At 54.9% G+C, this 20,643-nt stretch overlaps 1 protein-coding gene across 6 annotated transcripts in view; it reads left to right on the top strand.

Moving 5' to 3' along the window:
- Positions 1 to 20,643, top strand: part of SHANK2 (SH3 and multiple ankyrin repeat domains 2) — a 509,914-nt gene that overhangs the window by 308,473 nt on the left and 180,798 nt on the right. For all 6 annotated transcript variants that reach the window (XM_077862790.1, XM_077862788.1, XM_077862792.1 and 3 more), the window contains one exon: positions 16,245 to 16,320. In XM_077862790.1, coding sequence (XP_077718916.1) covers positions 16,245 to 16,320 — 76 coding nt within the window. The remainder of the gene's footprint in view (positions 1 to 16,244; positions 16,321 to 20,643) is intronic.

Raw genomic sequence — 20,643 nt, 5'->3', positions numbered from 1 at the left:
AATTTCGACCCCGGAGGGCCGCAACTTTTCCTTTCCCCCCTCTTGGATTACCAGACAATAGTAGATGAGGCCGGCCTCGGGGACGCGGTCCCCGCGTGGACCTAGCGCGGCAGCGGGACCGGCCTGAGTGAGATGGTCACACCCAGGCTGCAGATGATGGCTGAGAATTCACGATTCAAGAAGAAAGTTCATTTCGGAGGTACGGTGCCGCCTCCCGAACCCGCTTCGGGTTGGTGTGCTGAGTCTTTGTTCTCTGCCAGAATCGCGGTGCTGGCAGTCCCGCGGGCACTTGCTCAGACGGGGCGGCTTGCTGTGTAGGCGATCGCTCTGCACTTGGTGTGTTGTAGAATGACTGTGTCTCTGGTTGTGCTTTCCCGCAGAAGGCTATTGTCTCCCAAACGGCTGTCTCCTGCTCCCGGTGCAGCAGGAAAAATCAGAGTAGCCGTCAGATCAAGCCAGAGGGCTCAGGCGTCTCGGATGCTCTTAGAGTCCCCGTGGCTTCCCCGTGTTCTCAAGAGCCCCGTGGAGAGGCCGGTGGGTTTTTCAGACCAATTCGGGCATCTCTGCCTCGGAAGCAGTGCTGTGAACTCTGAGGGAGGGCACCTGCTTTGTGAGTCGTTTCAACCTAAATGCATAGATGCTCCGGGAATCCTGTGTCTCTTCTGACCCGACATACTGTATGGGAAGTCCCCCAAGCCGGCACAGGGCAGGGTGCCTCACAACCAGCCCTGCCTGCCCTCCTTCAAAGAAACATGGCTAGTTTGGGTCTTAGTTTGTGTGTGTGTGTGTGTGTGTGTGTGTGTGTGTGTGTGTGTGTGTTTAAATCAAATGGACTGTGCGCTCCGTCGGCATTGTAGCATGGGGGACAAGGCACCATATGTATTTACAGATTGCATTCCTTTCTTCAACTTCTACAGACAGTCGAGGCCAATGGCTCCCCTGTCGCTCATGGCAGCAGAGCAGAGGGGAGACCGCTTAGCTTGCGAGTGTCCGGCCAGGGCCTCAGCCACCTACTCAGATAAGACGCCTCTCCTTGATGGAGCCCCCTCCCAGGTGGCGCTGACACAGGAGCCAGGAGAAACTGAGCCATGACCTGTTGGACTCCCCCTCCCAGCCCTAGTGTCTGTCGGGGACCTGTAGCCTCTTGGGAGGGGCCGAGCCTACTTCTGAGCAGGGTGTGTGGACCCCAGGGGCTGGCCACCATAGTATGGTCCTTCCCAGGGGGGCTCTCCTCTCTGTGTGGTCTGTTAGCGCCATTGGGGTCCCTCTCCCCCATCCACCCTGACCCTTCCAGGGGTGAATGTGCTTGTTCCTGTGACCTCGGGCTGCGGTCTGCCCACCTGGCAGCGCAGCGCCAAGCCAGCAAGGCCCCAAGCCGCCCTTCCGCACGATAGGGCGGTTTCCTTGAGCTCCACAGGTCTTTCTTCTCCGTGTCCTAATTCTTAAACCTCAGCTGCCAGCATCCCCAAAAAAGATTTTAAAGAACTAAAAAGAATCCTCCCGCCCCCAGTCCGTTCCTGGGTTTAAATCCAGCTCTGCTGCTGCTCAAGCTTGCAGTGCCGTGCCCTTGGCCTTGTACTTCACCTCCCTGGGCCACATGAGGGGGCGGGGGCGCTGGGGGGTTGGGAAGGCCCCGCCTGTGGGGGTGGGGTGTCCTGACCCGCTCTGGGTCACCCTCCCACAAGTGGCAGCCCAGCCACTGTGCTGGGCTCGGCAGAGAGGCCAGCCGTGCTGTGGGGCCTAAAGCCAGGCATTCTGTGGGGTCAGGTCCTGGGTGGAGGCAGTGAACGAGAGACTCAAAGGATTGTGCTGAGCATCCATCCACATATCCTGGCAGAACACAGAGACCAGGCCTCTGTGCCCTCTGCGCCCTGACCGGTGGATGTGATGCCAGAAAAGTCTTTTGGAGATCCTTGCCCGTGTTCAGACACTCTGCCTCTCGGCCATGGTCACCACAGCCCCGAGGCCAGAGGTGTATCGGCCTCCCCCAACCTCCCCTGGCCAGCGAGGGTTTGTCTGAACAGAAAGGGAGGGAAACGGGACGTCCTTGGCATGGACACTCCGACTGAGCTCGGCAACAACATGACACACAGGCGCCCAGTCCTTCATTTACTGTAATTTCCACTGAAAAAGCCACTCTGGTTCTGTGTATGGGTATAAACGCTTCCACTTAGCCGCCTGGGCCGATTTAAACACACACACACACACACACACACACACACACACACACACAAACATTCTAATTACTACAGAGTAGAAACCAGCTCATTGACAGCCAATTTGGGAGGTGGGGATCAGTCAACAGTGCCAGTAACGGGGCTTAGCTTCCCATCCAGTGTCCCAGCCTCCCTTGGCCTGGGGGGTTGTAAGACAGGATCAGGTGGGCAAGACAGGACTGCAGACCCCCCATCATGAGCGCTGGCGGGGGGTACCCTGAGCTCGCAAGCACAGGGGAGCAGAGGGTCTGGAGGTGGGTCCGTACCGTGTGATGGCAAGCCCTGGCCACTCCTCAGATGGAGGTCCTTAGCCAGAAAGCCTGAGATTCCAGGCGCGTCCTGCATCCCCAAATGATTCTCGACTATAGCATCATAAAAGGCATTGTCCACAGAGAACCCTTCCTCCCTCACATTTGTCCTTTAAAAACTGCTGCAGGGGTGGTGTGGTCAAGTGCAGTGCTCTGACCTTGAGTCTCAGATCCAGGATTGGGACCAGCTCCGCCGCCCGCCAGCCCGGCGACCTTGGAAAGTGTCTGGTGCACCTGATGTTCTGGGCAGAACAGACTCGCCTCGTGGTGCTGCTGTGTGGTTGTAGCAGAGGCGCTAAGGGAACGCCTAAAAAAAACAGTTCCATCACTCGTGAGCTGTGCCCTAGGGGACTCCATTCACTCTTCTGTGCCTCGGTTTCCTCCTCTGTGTCCTGCTTCGTGGGGCTATCAGGAACCAAACACGAGACATGACTTTGTAGCTGGGGTGGCACTGGGTCAGCTTCCAGAGACAAACCCCGGAGCCTGTTGCCTAAACACGCCTGCCCACTCTATCCTGCCCCATCTCTTTGCCATTCCAAGGTGGCAGTGAGGCTGACATGCCACATCCAGAATGGAAAGGGGGACGTGCCCTGGGGAGGGCTGGTTGGGGTGGGGAAGTCCGGTCCTGGACGGAGGCTGGGAAGACGGAGTTCTTGGCCTCCCAGTGCCTGTGAAGGTGCTGCTGAGTGAGCCGGCTCTGGGGGTGTGTCTGAGGAGGAAGGTGCCCCGCACGGGGCAGAGTGAGCGCTCTATGCCTGGGTGGGAAGGGCGGGCGGGGCTGGGCCACCTGTGCTGGAGCGCCCGTCCAACTCAGCCTCCCTGTCTCTCACTTCCTCACCTGTAGTAGAGGACACGCGGGCTGGCCGGGACCACCAGAAGGAGCGGAAGTGTTTTGTGCTTAGAACCAGCGCATGGCACCTGGGAAAGGCCAAGTAAACATCCCCGAGAGTGCAATGACAGGTGACAGCCATTGATAGAGGGGGACAGTGGTGGCAGTGCAATGTGCCCATGCCTGAGGTCACCTCCCTCCTTTCCCCTTTCTGGAGCCCTACTCAGGCCCTCCACATTCTGACCATTTGCTGAGCCTCTCAGCCAAGCCACAGCCCTCACCCTCGGGCACCCTTGGCTGCCTGGAGAGGGAATCCCCCTCTCCTGTGGCTTAGTGGATGGAGCCAGCGCCAGCGGGCCTCGGCATGTGGGTGCACAAACCCTGTGGCCTCAGCAGGCCCCATGGGACAAAAAGACCATCTCATAAAGTTACAATTACAAAAGGAGCTCTGGGCTCACCCAGTGCCACAACCACTGCATAATTCCTGCGATGTCTTCTGTGAGCCTACGTGTGACCAAGAGTCCCCTGGGGTCCAGCTTTCTGACATGGCTGCAATTTATCAGGGAAGGAAAATCAGCCCCCATCCACCCCTTCTGCCTCTGGCTTTTGGGGTTCATGGATTTGGTGAACGCACGGTGCCTGAGTGTTCAGGACCCATTGATGTGTGCCCTGGAGGGTAGGAGGTGGCTGGCATTCCCCACACCCACGGACACCTGTGCCAACTTTAAGAGAAGTCAAGGCATGTGGGTATTGTAGAAACCCTAGTGTGGCCTCTTGCCACTGGGTCCTTGCCCGACCATAGGGGCACTGGGCTGGCACACCCAGACCTGGGCAGGAGGGGCGAGTGGAGCGGGTGACATATGTCGTACACATGTGCACACACACCAGGGATGGACAGACCAGTGCTCGAGCAGCTGGGAATAAATAGAATCAATGACTCAGTTGCTTGTTGGCCATAACCCACCATGTAAGTGGCTTCAGCTACTGGAAACCAGGTGTGGGGGAGGGGAAGAGCATGCCTCTGGGAGAAGGGCCGGCCAGTCCGGCAGAGCTCAGTTCTGAAGGAGGACTCCAGCTGAAGGAGGACTTATGCAGGAGGCTGCCAGGCACAGAGCAAACACCTCACATGGAGATGAGGACCATTTCCCCAACTTGCACAGAGAAGGCAGGACGTCCCAGGAGCTGAGCCCTGGCCTCGGCTCTTGCCATGATTCAGAGTCGCAACCTGAACGCACTGCGTTTTGTTCCTGCAGAGACATGCACTTTCTGGCAAACCATGTCTGTTGCTCGGGTTTTCTGACCTGGAAGCAAGATTCTGAGTCCCTCAACTAATAGAGCTTTACAGAATCTGAGCAAGTCTGGCCCAGCTGTGCTAGGTACAGTCTCTTCCTGGTTGGGGGGGGGGGGGCGCAGCGTCATGGCCCCCAAACGTGTTGACGTCCTGATCCCTGGAACCTGGGACTATGTTAGGATACATGGCAGAGGGGAAGTGAGGTCACAGATGGAGTGAAGCTAGCTGCTGACGTTAGGACCGGGAGATTATCCGGGATTATCCAGGAGGGCGCCACGCAATCCCAGCCGCCTCTATGCGGAGGAGGGAGGCACACGGTTCAAATGAGAGTGGTGGCATCTGAGGACTCAACCCGGCGCGGCTGGCTGGTTTTGCAGATGGAGGACGGGGCCCCGAGCCAAGGAGTGCACGCGCCTCTGGAAGCTGGAAGAGGCCAAGGGACGGACTCTCCCGGGAGCGCCCCCGGAGGGAACACAGCCCTGCCCACACTTGTATCCCAGCCCGGTCAGATCCGAGCCGGATTCCCAACCCACGGGCCTCTACGGGAACATGTGTCTGCCCTGGCAGGCCACTAGGTTTGTGGCAGTTCATTGCAACAGGCACAGGGTCTGCTTTAAGAACCGCGTCCTTGCTTTCTCGTCCGTCCCTGGCTCGGCCAACACCGTGGCACGCGAGGTCTGGAAATGATCTGCGGCTGTGCTAGCCCCTGATCCGGGTGGGGCAGGTGTACTTTCACATCACCAGTCTGCACACCCGTGACTCTCTCACACGTGGGGCCTGATCTCCAGGCCCCGCAGTGGGATTGACCTGTTGGCAGAGCCCCAAGGGCCGGGGAACAGGGTGGGGCTGGGCCCGGGAGTGGGCTGTGCGCCCCCACCCCGCCCCACCCACTGCCCCGGCCAGCCTCTCCTGCTCCAGCTGGAGTCCAGCCAGGGTGCGAGGTGACCCCTGCCAGCCCCCCGACAGCCCCACAGACCCAGCCCCACACACCAGCACCCACCCTGCCTGCCTTTGTGCCCACTTCCGGCTTCTCCCCGTGTTACTGTCCGCCTGCTTCTCTGCTCTGCAAGGAGCCCGTCGGCATCTTTGGTTTTAAAAAAGAAAAGTTATTTCTGTCTTCATCCTCATCGGTAATCTCTCTCCTCCTTGTGGTTCTGATTCTGCATTTGGCTCGCCAGCCTGGGGTGTAGCCTGAGTGGTGTCTGATTTAAAACCCGCTGGAGATCACAGGAGCTGTGGGAGGGAGGCGTGTGGCTGCGCGGCGCAGGGGGCTCAGAGTGGGACGGCCCGGCCACCTTACACCGCCGGGCGGCCGGGGCCCTGCAACGTGGCAGGAGGCTGCCGGGCCGCATCTGACTCGGTGCCGGCCCAGAGGAGGTGCCCAGCACCCAGAACTGCAATGAGGGGTGGGCCAGGGGCTCCAGGTGTCCACTGCTGCAGCTTTTGCCTCTTTAGATGAGGGGCCAGGAATGAGGGCAAGAGAGGACCTGGATTCCAGGGGAAGGAGGGACACGGGGAGCGTCAGGGATTTCACGGTCCCTTCTTATCTCTCTGTCTCTCCCCCTCCTTTTGGTGGGATTGAAGCTAAATCTTCAGAGAAATAGAAAACAGCAGCTGAATAAACAAAACCCCAGCTCTGTCTGATTTCTGTGATGATATAAGTGGCCGCAGGCTTCACGGCTCCCGATACCACCTGTCGATGAACCCACTAGGGGTCAGCTGCGCAGGCGAGCTCGCCGGGCTTCTGTGCCCAATCTCGGGCCCATGTCGGGGTGTCGGCCCAGATGGGCATTAGCCGGCGCTCTGGAGAGACTCTGCCCCCCGTGCTCTGAGTTGGCAGCCGCAAGACGGGGGACCCCAAGTCCTTGCTGACCGCCCTCTAGGGGCCACTCTCAGCCCCCGTGGGTCACCCACAGCCCTGCTCCTGTGGCTACTCCATCTCACACTGGTGAGGGCACCTCTGGTTCTTCTTGGGGTCGAACCACAGGGGGAAATGGTCTTCTCCTAGGATTGGGTTAGTCCACACCTGGATGGTGTCCCCTTGCCATAGAACCTGACGGTGTCCCGGGGAGGAAGACCAGGGTGAAGGTCGCGGACCACGGCAGCCCACTGTGCCCCTGGCAGTATTTCCCTCCAAGCAGGGCTCTCTCCGGTGGCCTCCTCTCCTGCTCCGTTCTGCGGCCCGGAGGGGACAGCTCTGTGCAGCCTCCAGAGTGACCCTTCCTGGTTCCTAAGTGGCCAGTGGCGATCGCTCAGCCTTGCCTTCAGGGCTTAGTCTAGAAAGTCAGCCGCGCACCAAGCTGCCCTGTGTTCTCAGGGCTGGAGCTGCACTTGCCGACACAGTCCAGCTCTTCGCATCCACCTCTGCACTGGCCTGTTCAGGACTCACACGAATTTGAATTCGTCTTTCTCATCTTAAATCCCTGCCCCGGCCATCCACAAAGGAGCTGTCAGTCAGTGTTTCTTCTGTCCCCAAGGAGAAAACCGCAGGCAACTTTCCTTTCATCTCCCCTTGAAGATGCGCACGTGCTCTCGCAGCCGTTTCTTGGCTTCTGAGCTGGTCGTCGATAAACCGAGTAAATTTGAGGCACCGCATGTGGGGAACAAGATGGAAAGCTCGGTGTATAATCCCGCGTGACCCCCCATCATGACGGATGAACTGAGGCAGCACAGCCCAGAAGCGTTTCTTATCCTTACGCTTAGTCTCCTGCCTGTGGCCAGTCCCAGGCTTTCTCACGGAGAGGGGAAGGGAACCCCTCCCCTGGTGGGTCCAGCGTCCCCCACTTGGCCATTTTAGCTGCTCTTTGGCTGAGGGGGATTGAAGGGTGTCGGCATGCAGCAAGGGCCGTCAAGGGGCACGCTGTCCCTGAGGGTATTTGGAGCCACATAGGGGGGACTGTCACTGTAAATACCACTATAGGGATGCAGGGCTTCTGTTTGACCCCGAGGGCAGAATGCAGGGCCCAGCCTCACCTGGTTCTGGAGGCAGTGTGGGCCTCGCCGGGAGCCAGGACAGCTCAGCCAGCTCTCTGCAGGGCCGCACGGGCTCTGGCCACTGGTCCCCTCTGTTCCCCATGGCCATGGCCTCAGTGTCTGCATCGGGATGTGCTCACTTCAGACAGGAAGCCAAGGCCATCTCATGCCCATTCCCGATTCCCAGGCCAAGAGGGGATCTGAAGGGCAGCTCCTGGGGTCCCCTGGACAGATACGGTTGGTGTCTTCCTCCATCCTGGGGGTGGCAGGATGCCTTCGGGGAAGGCCGGACGGGAAAACCCAAGCTCAAGGGGGACTCCTGGGACAAAACGTGCACAGAGTCCCAGATAGCCCACATGGGGTCCCTTTACAAGTACTCGTGTCCCCACAGGGCTGTTGCACCCTGCTACTGGCCCCCATCAGATGAGGAAGCCAAGGCCCAGAGAAGCACTTTCCAGCCCGGCTGTGCAGCGGGCGGGGGGTGGGCTTACAATTGCCATGTTAAATGCAGGCCTCTGCACCCTTCCTTGCATGCCTCTCCCACATATGGGCAGCTGTGAGCGAGGGCTTCCCCCCACTCCACCGACCTGGAACCCCACCCAGCTTCCTCACCCTCCCCATGAGGGTGTCTCCTGACCCGAGAGCCCTCCTGCCCGCCACGCTGTCCTCTGAACTACCTTGTTGGTCCATCAGAGTACCGTACTTTTTTTTTTTTATTTTTGAGAACATTTATTTTCCTGGTTTCTGTTTCCAGAACCAGTCACCCTTGAGGACCTGAGGCCATTAGAATCTCCCTAGATGCCTCCTCCTGGCTTCCTTGCCGAGCTACATGGGATCCTCTTCCCAGCAGCTCTGCGTAAAGGGCTATTTTAAATGCAAACGGTCTGAGGCTTGTCATGCAATCTGTCACTCCCTTTCACGAGTTGCAGGAGGTATATGGAATGGGATTTCTAGACTTTTTTTCTTTCAGTGTAGATTTTTCTAGGCCACACTCAGAAAGAAGCTTCCAGGGTGCATCCACTTAAACACTGCCTGTGTGGGGAACCGGGTACTTGGCCATCTCCTGGCTAAGGGTTAGCCCCCAGCCGCATCATTAGCAGAGGAGAGGTGTCAGGTCAAGAAGTCAGAGACTCGGGTCATTTCATCCAGTGGTTGGCTTTGTAGGTGAGAAGCTGAGGCCCAGAGCGGCCGCTGAGGAGGGCCCACATCTTCACCATCAAGATCTGGTGTCTCAATTTGCAGGGCGGGCTGCTTCCACCCCAGCTGACCCCAGGAAGAGCAAGGTCCCGTGCACTGTGTTCTAGCCTCAACCTGTCACAGTCCGACCCAAGGACTCGAATCTGCCATCAGTGAATAGCAGCAAAGAGTCCAAGGACATGCATGGGGTTTCATCCCCTCATGCACTGAATGTGCAGTCACTGTGCACTTCTGTGCCCCAGGCCATGTTGTAGGAGCCGGGGCTCCAGGGGAACAGTAGGATGTAAGCTGAGGAGAGTGCATCCCACAGAGAGATCAGCAAGTACAGGGGCCTTAGGTACAGACAAGCTCGTCATTTGCAAGGAACAAGGAGACACTTAATGTGGCAGGAGTGGGGTGATTGAGAAGAGAGAGCAGTGAGAGCTGAGGCCATACCGTGTTAGGCTGGTGTCACCCAAGGGCACTTGGATGTGCCTCTAATTCCATGGGAAGTTGTTGGAAAAATAGTAAGCAGCACAGTGGCATCCACTTAATTTTTACATTTCTTCAAGCTCCCTCTGCTCTACAGAGAGTAGATCAGTGAGGGGAGGGACAAGCATGGAAGCAGGGAGACCAGAGACTACTGCACCAGTCCAAGCAAAGCTGATGGTCACTCAGATGAGGGCAGGGGACTGCTGTGTGGGACTGTGGACATTGCTGCTGAGTATCTGCTGCATGAAGCACTGGCCTGGCGGTGGCCAAGGAGATGAGCCTGGTTACAAAGTACTTGGTTCTTGGCTTCGAGAAGCTTCTTCAGTGTTAGGGAAACAAAAAAGTAAATAGTTCCCTCTGGGTTGGTTAGATTATCTGCTTCCTTGATCATAAGCAGAGAGGCGTCCTTGTGCTCCCCCAAGACACATAAAGGCATGTGCTACTGTGCTGGGCTCCGTCCATGTTTACTGAGATACATTCCTGTTGTTTGTTGGGTGGTTTTCCACCTTCTTCTGGAAAGTATGGACAACCTCCCAGACAAGGGGCCAAGCTCTGACCTTGCCTTGATCATGTCTAGTCTTTTTTTTTTTTTTTTTCCCCTATACTCACCAGGACTCTTGGTTGCTGGGGACAGAAAGTCAGCTCTGCCAGGCTTGAGCAAAACGTGGAATGTTCTGGCTCCCTTGAGAGAGAAGACCATGCACGGTCTGCATCAGTCAGCTTAGGTAAAGCTGCAGTAACAAAACAGGTCCCTAATCTTAATAAACCACAAAGGTTTATTTCTCATGCCACATGTCTGTCATGTACCCCAGGGGGCTTCCTGGGAGGCCCAGGCTGACAGAGCAATCATCATCTCATATTTTGATCACCATGCCCCTGGGCAAAGATCAATGCTGGGACCAAGGGACAGGCTCACACTGGGGACTGAATGCTCCAAACATCCAAGAAGTTATATAAGTCACTTCTCAAAACTCATTGACCCAGACTAGTTTTAAGGATATCCAGCCGAGGCAAGGTCACCTCCTGCAGCATCAAGCCCTCAGGACATCTCAGAAAATGCCAGTTGGGTCCTGTGTGTGTCATGGTCCCTTAATACTAATGATGGGGTCCAGGAGAGTCCCACATGATGCCTGGAGCAGCCTGCGGCACAGCTGTGCTTGTGGTGATCAGGGTGCCAAGCCTCTAGAGAGGTAGCTCCTCCAGGATGCCCATGTGGTGAAGGGAGCAGTCCTTTCCCCGAGGAAGGGATGCAGGCGCCCAGACTCAGTGTGAGCACCATACCTTGGGTGGCTGTTTTCCTGGCTGTCAGTGCAAACTTGCAAACCATTAAATGCATTACTGCATCCTTCTGAACTTTTTTTGGCTAAAAACAACGTAAACGACATTGTCTTAAACTGAAAAAGAAATGTATTTGGTGTGTGTAACTGAACAGTCAGGCATAGCTGTGGATTGTGTGCCGGGCTTCAGACCATGTCACCAGGGCAGTTGGTCAGTTCCTCCCTGCCAGCTGCTCCACTGTCCTTGGTGTGACTCATTCTCAGGCAGCGTCTCCCCCACAGTGGCCTCAAAAGTAGAAATAGCAGCAGTAAGAGTAGGATCCATTGTCCCCTCCAGGGTCACATGCCCCGCCCCTGTACCAGGCACCTGCTGTGGTCAAAGGACAGCCTAGCCTGCCAGGCTCCCTTGCCAAACACTGGAGTCCGGGGCTGGGCAGTGGGGATGGGGAGGGGCTGGGCAGCCTCACTCGACCACCAGGCTGGCCTTAGAAAGGACTGACCCCAAAGAACAAGGGAGGCACAGCCCAGGAGAAGGGGAATGTCTTCTGCACAGGGACTGTGAAAGGTGTGGCTGGTCGGTAATTTCGATGCAAATGGAAGATGAAGAGTGATAGTGCAGGATGGAGAGTGGAGGCAGATATGGGGGCTCTGAGAGCTCTTGTTAGGACCCTCTGAAGGACGCGTGGATTTCTGACCACACCCAAGAGCCTGGAGTGGGCTGTGTTGGGTGTGTAAGTGACCAAGTCAGCCAACTGCAGTCTTCGAATGTGTGTGTCCACATCTGAATAACAGAATGACAGACAGTTGCCCAGGACCTGCTGACAGTCATGGGGTCTGTGCCCCTTGCCTCCACTCAGAGCCCCAGGTCTGTCCTTTTGTTCAGGATTGAGATGGGCACAGGAAACCCCCAGTGTCTGCCCTTGACAGTAGCTGGGGTTTCAAGACCGACCTCACTTAACCACAATCCTGCAGGTCTGAGACATTCTGGGAGGTTTGTGACAGCAGCACAGGAATCTCAGCCCCCAGCTTGGCATGTGATGCCTCCTTTCCTACTCCCGGTGCTGGGCAAGTGCCGGGCAGACCCAGAGGCAAATGGTGGGGAAGAGGTGCAGCATCCCTCCACCATGCAGTGTCCCACATAAGGCCTGCTGGGCTGGGTGCAGCAGTGTGCATCATTGGCTCTGCTGCAGCAGAGGCCTAGATGCCCCTGCTCCTAGTTATAAAGTAAGGAGTGTCAGGGGCTGCAGCCACTGCTGGTTGAACAGGGGCCCAGAGGCCAGTGACCTGGGAAGTTGACTTGGTGGTGGAGGTTCCAGCTGAGGCCAAGATGCCTCTCTGAAAAGCCCTGTGTCTTGCTGTCATCCATCCACAGGAATGCTCGCCTGTCCTCAAATGCATGCTTCTCCCCTTTGCCCAGTCCAAAGTGTTCTATCTGTGATTCACATTTGCATCAGTGAGTCCTGGGAAGCGGTCAGCCCAGGCAGCCAGCAGCCCCCGGCTCTCTGCACAATGACAGCAGGTCCCAGGCTGCCAACAAAGGCCAACCCTGGTGGTGACATGAGGTGTACACGGTGACAGAGGGGAAGTGTCCTGAGAGCAATCTAGCCTACCTTCTCTCTCCCCAGGTCAGAAACTGAAAACAGGAGCAAGATAGCCACTTACCACGAGTTCTGTGTGAAGACCAAATAAGGTGGAAAACTTCATTTTGATGAAGTGAAGAGATGACTTAGCAGAGCTCCTGTGATGATAATAATGATCAGGGTGGTGATGGTGATGATGATGACAGTGATGATGATGATGATGATGATGATGATGATGAGGGAGGTGGTGACAGCGATGATAGTGATGAGGGAGGTGGTGATGATGGTGATGAGGGAGGTGGTGATAGTGATGATGGTGATGAGGACAATGATGATGGCAGTGATGGTGATGAGGGAGGTAATGGTGATGATTATGGGAGAGCAAGATCTCAGAGAGTAAAAGAAACAATAAGAACAGGGACACGGATGAATGGCAATAGCTTTATGCGTGTGGCAGAAGCCAGTTATTCCTGTCATCAGCCCATACTGAAAACAGCAATGATGGTGGACAGACAGCCAAGCCTGCTGATGTCAGTTCTCCAATCCCCCACAGCCCCCTAGTTAATGCCCCCCTGAGACCCATGCAGACAGTCACATACACAGTTTCCTGCTGTGCCTCCCATGATTGGTTTCTTGAGTTGTTTCTCCTTCCTTGTTTCCACATACTTTACATTCTACGATAATAGAACCAAAAGCCAACCCGGACTTGGGGCTTCACCTCAGCATCTTCATGTCTGATGGTGTAGCCCCTTCGGGTCTCTTTGTTCCAAGATATTGGACTCTACGAAATCATTTTGTCTCTCATCGGAATGTGCCATGCAGCAGATGGTGGTGGTGATGGTGGTGATGGTGATGATGAAGTGAGGAAGTTGATGGTAGTGATGATGGAGGTAATGGTGGTGATGGTGGTGATGACGGTGATGGTGGCAATGGTGATGATGGCAGCAGCAATGATGACTATGGTGATGACGATGGTAATGACCCTGATGGTGGCAATGATGTCTCCCTCAGTACCTCTTCACTGATCTTTGGGGCCATATCCAAAGCAGAAGTATGACTGTGTCCAGGAGCCAGAGGACAGGAAAGACCTCTGCAGTGGGAGGTTTTCATCAGGCAGGTCTCATTTCTATGGGTCTCCTTTCTCTAATAAGATAATTGAGGTAGCAGAAGGGAACCTATTATTCTCAATGTTCTTACTGAACCAAAATAAAAACTTGGTAAATTTTATGTCAGTCTACATTCTTCCCTCTTTTGTTTAAGATTTTATTGGTCCGTGTAATCCCAAAGTCTAGGAAGCACTGGCTAACTGACCTAGGCTAGAAATGGCTCCCTTTCTGAAATGTTTCTTCTAGAAAACACATACACATACACACACATACACACACACACACACACACACATTTGCTGCACACTCTCTCTGCTGCTGGAACCCACAACCTCTGACTTTAGCCAAAGGCCTACACCAGTCATCTCTCAGTGCCCAACACTTCCCTAGACGACCAGCTTAGAGCTGCCTACATAGGGCTTAAGCAAGCAAGGTAATTATGAGTAATAATAGCAGCTTACAGAGAGTTCCCCATGGTTGTTCAGTGGCTTTGTGAGCTACTCTGCTTAACACAATGAGGTTCAAATCCTACATATCCCTTCAGGGCCTGGCACATATGGGGCTCCCACACAGATGTCACAGGGCTGAGCTGGCCAGATGTATTGCCTGGCCCATGTACTTCCTCCAGTCATCTGATTGCTGGTGCCCTTGGCCTAGACCACAGAAGGTCCATGTCCTCATGCTCTGTCTTCACCCCATCCTCAGGTTTATGAGCCCCTGATGGCAGAGCTAAGGCCCCACACTCTGTGAGTCTCCTAGTCCCTGCATGCGAGGCACAGGACCTGTCTCCCCTGTAGGCTTAATAAATGACTCAGATTGCACATATGCATGCTACAGAAGCCAAAGAGGAGGGGAGGAAGACACAAAACATGTGGGCACATTTCATCCAGGTGCCAAACACAGAAGAGGTACATGCAGCTTAGCTGGACCAGTGCCCAGCCCAGCAAGGGTCCCATGTACTCAAGCTACTCCGATGGTGTGCGGTTTGCTTTCTTTGCTAATTACACAATAGGTCACTTAGATGAGGTGGACAAGCACTTGGAGTGGGTATCTACCAGGGGTTAGGTATGGGCGGGGGGTGGGGGGATAGAGAGAAAGGCCAGTCCCCACCCTTGAGCACTGTAGAGAGCAAGGGGACTTGGACCGCCTCCAGGGGTCAGTTAGTGTGGTCTGGTGGTCTGTGCCTGAGCCTGGGGCCCATTTACCAGCCGAGAGACTCATCCTGACCTTGCCATTAGTGAACATGTGACTTTGCCTTGGCAGCTTTACCATCTCCATCCATAAAATGGCTGCAGTCCCATCTCCTTTGCTGGGCTGCTGTGACCAGTGAATGGCTGAGCCCAGATGACCAGACCGAAGTGCAGGGAAAGGACTCCAAAAATTGTCAGTGATGATGCAGCAAGGACACATAAAGCAGAGACAGAGGGCTCAACTCCATGAGGAGGACCCCCAAGGTCCTGAGCAGGATTTGAAAGGTGGCCTACAAAGCAGAACATGCCCCATCAGCAGGGGTCATGAGGGTCCAGGAAGTGAATATAGGAATGGCACTTGGAACAGGACCTGGTATACAGCAGGTACTCAATTAGTGTTGGCGACGATAATGATGTTGTTGTTCATGGAATCGTACATTTTGTGTCGTTGGAGCCTCAGGGTTAGTGATGGGAAAGGGGTGGAAAGGCAGGTGGGAGTCAAGTCCCAGAGGACCTGACCTGCACATTGGTTAAGACAGTGTTAGCTGCTGTACCAAGTAAGTCCTTCTCGTGTAGCATGATGTGGTAGACGTCTAATTGTTGCTCACTTCAACAGTTCAACATACAGAGACCCAGGCATCTTGTGGGGACCCTAGAAGAGTCTACCATCCTTTAGGGCCCAGCAGTCCTAACTCTGAGCTGGGCAAAGTGGCAAGAGAGGGTAGGAAGGCACAAGAGACACCCCCCACCACCACCACCCCATCCTTGTAATGAAATATGCCATTCCATTGCTCACATTCAATTGGTGGAAAGTGGTCATGTGGCCCTACCAGGATGCAAGGGCAGCTGGGAAATGTAGTCCTGGACTGGACATCTGCTCCTCCCATCCCCCAAAGGCAACTCCATTCTGTACAGAAAATGAGCCTGCGTGTTTGCTGAACCACCTGCCTCCCGCATAAAAGGAGCCAAGTGATGCTACCTGAACTTCCTCAGTACGCTTACGTGCACTCATTTTTTAACTGAAGGTATATGTTTGGGGTTTGAATATGTGTGCTGGTTCAGCTTAGAATGTGGATTGGCCACAGAGAGGGTTACAGAAGTTATCGTGAGATTTTAAGCTGTTTTCCTGAGGTCAGTCCCATAATTCCTCTGTGTTTTTTTCCCAGGGCTTAGGAAGGAGGTTGTGCAGGAGATTTTATTTGTGGGGGAAATATCTGAACAGCAAATCACTGAGCCGCCAAATCTTGTTTTTGTGTGGTGGTGGGTTTTCTCCGTCCCGCCTTGAGCTATGCGTTAAATCTAATGACAGGGCACATACCACGTCCCCCGAAGTTTATGTCGAAATCTGCTGAGTCAGAAAAGCAAGCAGAGGACTTAATGAGGAATGTGAATCACGGTTGTGGTTTTGTTTGTTTGTTTTTTAGGAAAGAGCATCTATCACCAGAAAAGTAACAATAAGCATTCTCTTCCCAAAAGCCAGTCACCCTCGGATCTGCTGGAAGACCCAGCAGCACTTGAGAAAACCATGCTGGCGGGCTCCGTGAGCCCAAGGCGCACTGTTATTCCAGCTTAAACCACAAGGCAGAGTATTGACTCTGCAAAAGCCGACCTTGGGGTTCATATGGGCTCCTCCAATTTTGCAAAGTCAGGTCCCAGAACGAGGCCTTCACTTCCTCCCAGATCTTTCCACAGGAGAGCAAGTCTTGGCGCTTCGTAGGTCAGATAAATGAAAGGCCCAGCTGGCCTGATTTCTGCATCCAGGGACTGTGACTTTTCTAAACCGTGTTTCTCTTCCCTCTCTGTGCAGAAACTCGTGCAGACCGCAGCAAGAAACTCTTCAGGCACTACACGGTCGGTTCCTATGACAGCTTCGATGCTACCAGGTAAGATGTGGCTCTTTCTCTGCCAGGCCCACTCTGGTCAAAGATGCTCACCTGTGCCATGAAAACGCTGGACCAGCTTGCATGGGGCACTCGCGCCCCCTTGGCTTTTTCCCTCAGTGGGTCTGCTGTGACCCCCTGTACATGGGCTGCATTGAAGCCACTGTCTTCTGGAGAACCTCCCCAAGATGCGGTCTCGGTGCTGCCCGAGGTTTGGGGTCGGGGCTGGGTGTACCTGTGGGGTGGCTCAGAGGAGGAGAGGGCTGCCTAACCAGGAGGAGGAGGACTAAGCATTACGTGGGGATGAGCACAGATGTCAGAGATGACAGGCACTGGCCACCAGGAATCTTTAGGATGCCATCACTCTGGGCTTCCACCTCAGATACATTTTCCGCTTCTTTCTGCCTCTGAGTTGAGGTTTTTGTACAAGAAAGACTCATCCCCCTTGAACAGTGTGGCCCCAAGCAGGCAGAGCCTTGGAGCCTGGCAGGTTTGCTTTCTGACATCTGTTAAAAGGCCGGTTGGGAGCAGTGTTTGGTGCATGCAGAGAGCAGTGCACCTTTGGTGATGCAACACGGGGCACAGGTTCGAACTTCCCCACAGAAACGATACAGGCACGAGATGTCCATGGGTGTCTGTGTGCCTCTTCCCTGTAACTCTGGGGGAGGCCGAGGCAGGCTGGGGTCCTGCCAGGTGAGCCTCACCGACAGCCACTGCCCTGCTGTCACTTCTGCTTCTCCGGCTCACTGTCCCCAAGCACCACGTCTCTCTACCCCTCATTCCTGTCACAAACACCAGACTCCCTACATTGGGGGCCGGGAGGGTGTGGAGAATAAATCCTGTCCCCTGACCCAGACAGAGGGCTTTTCGTGGACGGTGGCCTCAATGAGAGTTAGCATGTGACACAGAGAAAGTGGGGGATGCAGGCTGTGTGACCCGACAGGCCATCCCTGGGGCCCCCTCAGAGAAGCCCACCAAACCATCTCCTCCTGAAGGCCCAGGCTGCAGAAGAGTCTGAACACCCTGCCCTGGGCCCTGCCTCACACCCTGGGGCCCCCAGTGGGTCTGTGATGAGCAGCATAGACTATGATCCTATGAGGGATCAAACCTGCTTTCATCTGTTTCTCTTTCACTGGGATAAAATTCACATAATCTAACTGCCATTTCCAAACGTACGTTGTGGCCTTAGGACATTCATAGTATCATGCAACCACCACGCCATCTAGTTCTAGAACATTTCCATCCCCCCAAAAGGGAGCGCCTAGCCATGACCCCCCCTGCCCACAGCACTAGCCCCCACCGACCTACTCTCTGGGAGTTTCATGTAAAGGGAGGCAGGCATTCATTGTGTGACCTTTCCTGTGGGGCTTCCCTGCTTAGAATAACGTCCACGAGATTCATCCATGTTTAGAGGGATCAGTACATCCTTCTTTCTAAACTTCTTCATTGTGATAAAATACACATAATGTAAAATTTATGATCTCAATAATTTTTAAATGCACAGCTCAGAAGCATTAGGTGTATTCACGTTGTTGTGTGGACATCCCTCCATCCATCTCTAGGACTTTCTATCTTCTCGGACTGAATCTCTGCCCCAAGAGACACTGACCCCATCCCTCCCCCAGCCCTGTGACCACCGGCCACTCTCTGTCCCCAAGAGACACTGACCCCGTCCCTCCTCCAGCCCTGTGAGCACCGGCCACTCTCTGTCCCCAGGGGACACTGACCCCGTCCCTCCCCCCTGTGACCACTCTCCACCCTCTCTGAACTCCAGGACATTATAGGAGTAGAATCATACAGAATTTGTTTTTTTTTTTTTATGGCTGGCATATTTTACTCCATGTAGCGTCTTCCAGGCCCATCCGTGTTGTAGCAGGTGTCAGAATGTCCTGCCTTTTTGAGGCCAAAGAATATTCCATTGTGCATGTGCACCATATTTTGCTTGCCATTCCTCTGTGGTTGGGCATCTGGGTTGCTTCCACCTTTTGGCTCTTGTGAATGGTGCCGCTGTGGACGTTCTCACACAAGTATGTTTGAACACCTGTTTCCAGTTCTTTGGGGCTCGCATCTAGCAGTGAAATTGCAGATAGGACGTGGTTTTCATGCTGACTTGTCCCAACCACCTTTCCGTCATAAACAAAATGTGTTAGGACAAGAATCCCACGCCCAGCAGAGGAACTGGGTCATCCGCCTCCTAAGGGGCTTGGCCAACTTTCCAGATCCTGCTAATGTTGCCTACTTGTTGACCTTGAATGTTTAAGTTGCGATCCTGGCCTGGCCAACAGCACAGCCGAGGGAGAGAATGCTCCAGGCTGGTGACTTCCAGGGAGCTACGCCTGACCCCGGCTTCTCCTGAGGAGTCTCTGTTTGGGTCAGATGAATTTTTTCTGCCGCAGCAAGAGACTGCCTGTTGAAATGGACCCTGGACACATGGTCACAGCCCATGTGCCTGTCATGCTTTGTGAAGGAGGGTGCCTGAAGCTCCAAGAAAGGCCTAGAGCTGTCGCCATGGTTATGTGGAGGGCCATCCAGCCCAGGAGTGCAGCTTTGGGGAAGAGCCTGTGACAGCCATGACTTGCCTGCAGGCAATGGCTTCTGTAGGGCCCGGTCCCCCCAAGGCCTGTTGCTGGCAGAGAACCACCAAGAGGCCACACCTGATGCATACGTGTGCGTGAAGGTGCATATGCACAAACTCTGCATTTGAAACAGGCGGAGTCCCCACAGAGGAACCATCAAAGGACCTGAGTTGGCTGAGTCTGGAAGAGAAGACTCTGGGGCCAGGCTGGCTGGTAGCATGTCACGTGGCTGACAACAGGACTGGAACGCACCAGGGACACATACTACCTGCCACGTGGCCAACAGCAGGTGTGCAGAACCGTCGTAGCTGTTCAGAGGTAGAACAGAGCAGTGTCAAGAGGTGATGAGCCCCCCACCATTGCAGGGAGTCAAGCAGGGTAGGCATTCTCTTGCCAGAATGTCATAGAAGGTTAGACCAGGTGACTGTGAGATCCCTGCCAGCTATGCCTCCCTGTTCTTGGGTGCCCAGATAAAGACTTTTGTCTTACATGTTACTGTCCGAGGTCTGGAACCATAGAGAAGAAAGACATCCAGCCACACCCGGGCCACCTGGTAGCTTCTGAGCAAATGATGAAAGCTGTGCCCTTGACCATGTTTCAGGAGTCCGCCCCCACTCTCCCAGGGAGGGGGCATCAGACCCACTGTGGGCTCAGTTGCCCAGAAAGACACACGAGTAATCATCGTGCCATTTATTAACCTCCTGCCGCATGCCCATGCCTTTCCTCGATCACAGTTGCTGCTGCCCACCCTCCAGTGACCTTGGAAGTCAGTGGGTAACACTTCACAGAGAACACTGAAGTGCAGGAAGGAAGGTCACATCAGGACCTGGCCCTGGGCCGCACGGGTTCCTGCGCCTGGAATCCGGGACCCTCGCCCACAGCCCCGTCCGTCCCACGGTGGAGATGTTACTGCCCAAAGCTGACCACAGACCTGGCCTGGGCTTGAGAGAAATTGGCAGACACGGAACCATCATTTGATGAAGTGTGTGGGGCAGATGGAATGATGATAGCACCCGGGTTATCAGGTCTGGACATTTCCACACGGGCGGTAGGGGTTAGTGTAGGGGGGGCCACTGCCTCCCAGAACTGACCCCTTCCAGACTGCACTCTTGGCAGGGGCGAGGGAGCTCATGGCTCCCACTGGCCATCCCAACCCCAGCGGCAGCATGCGTAGCTCTCCAGCGGGTGCTGGGGTGAGGCCGGGCCCTGGCTAAACGGGCAGAAGGCGTCTGAGGGGCGCACGTGTCCCTGGGCAGGCCAGCCAGCAGTTCATTAGCGCTCTTCCAAATTCCGTCAGACACGGCCTGGTGAGCCACAGAGATCTGGGTGGTGCGCCAGCACCCGGGCCAATTACCCACCGTAGGCGGCGGGGCGACGGTCTGGGCAGGCAGTCACGGCGGAGGCCGCCCCGTTGCAGATGCAGATGTAATTGAAGAAAAATGCAGTAGGAAGCGAGACTCAACGTAGACGGTTTCTGAATCAGTCAGGAGGTGGCTCTCCCCTCTTCACCCCCTCTTTTGAGCTTAAGGGTCGTCTGACAAAAACACCCCCATCCATTGTTGAATGTGTACAGTTACTCTGACCAGTTCTCTTCTGAGGATTCCCTTCCACTCCCCCTATTTGCACACAGCAGAAGTGTCTAGAAATGCAGGCACATGATCAAGATCAGAAAGCAGAGAACCTGGGACCATTTCTACACAGGACCTTACAGATATTTCAATCTTGTTTTTAAAAACACTTCTCAATACAG

Source organism: Canis aureus, chromosome 21, assembly GCF_053574225.1.
Source record: "Canis aureus isolate CA01 chromosome 21, VMU_Caureus_v.1.0, whole genome shotgun sequence".
In the NCBI taxonomy this organism is placed as follows: Eukaryota; Metazoa; Chordata; class Mammalia; order Carnivora; family Canidae; genus Canis; species Canis aureus.
The sequence above is the reverse complement of the archived record's forward strand: the minus strand, read 5'-3'. Positions and strand labels throughout refer to the sequence as shown.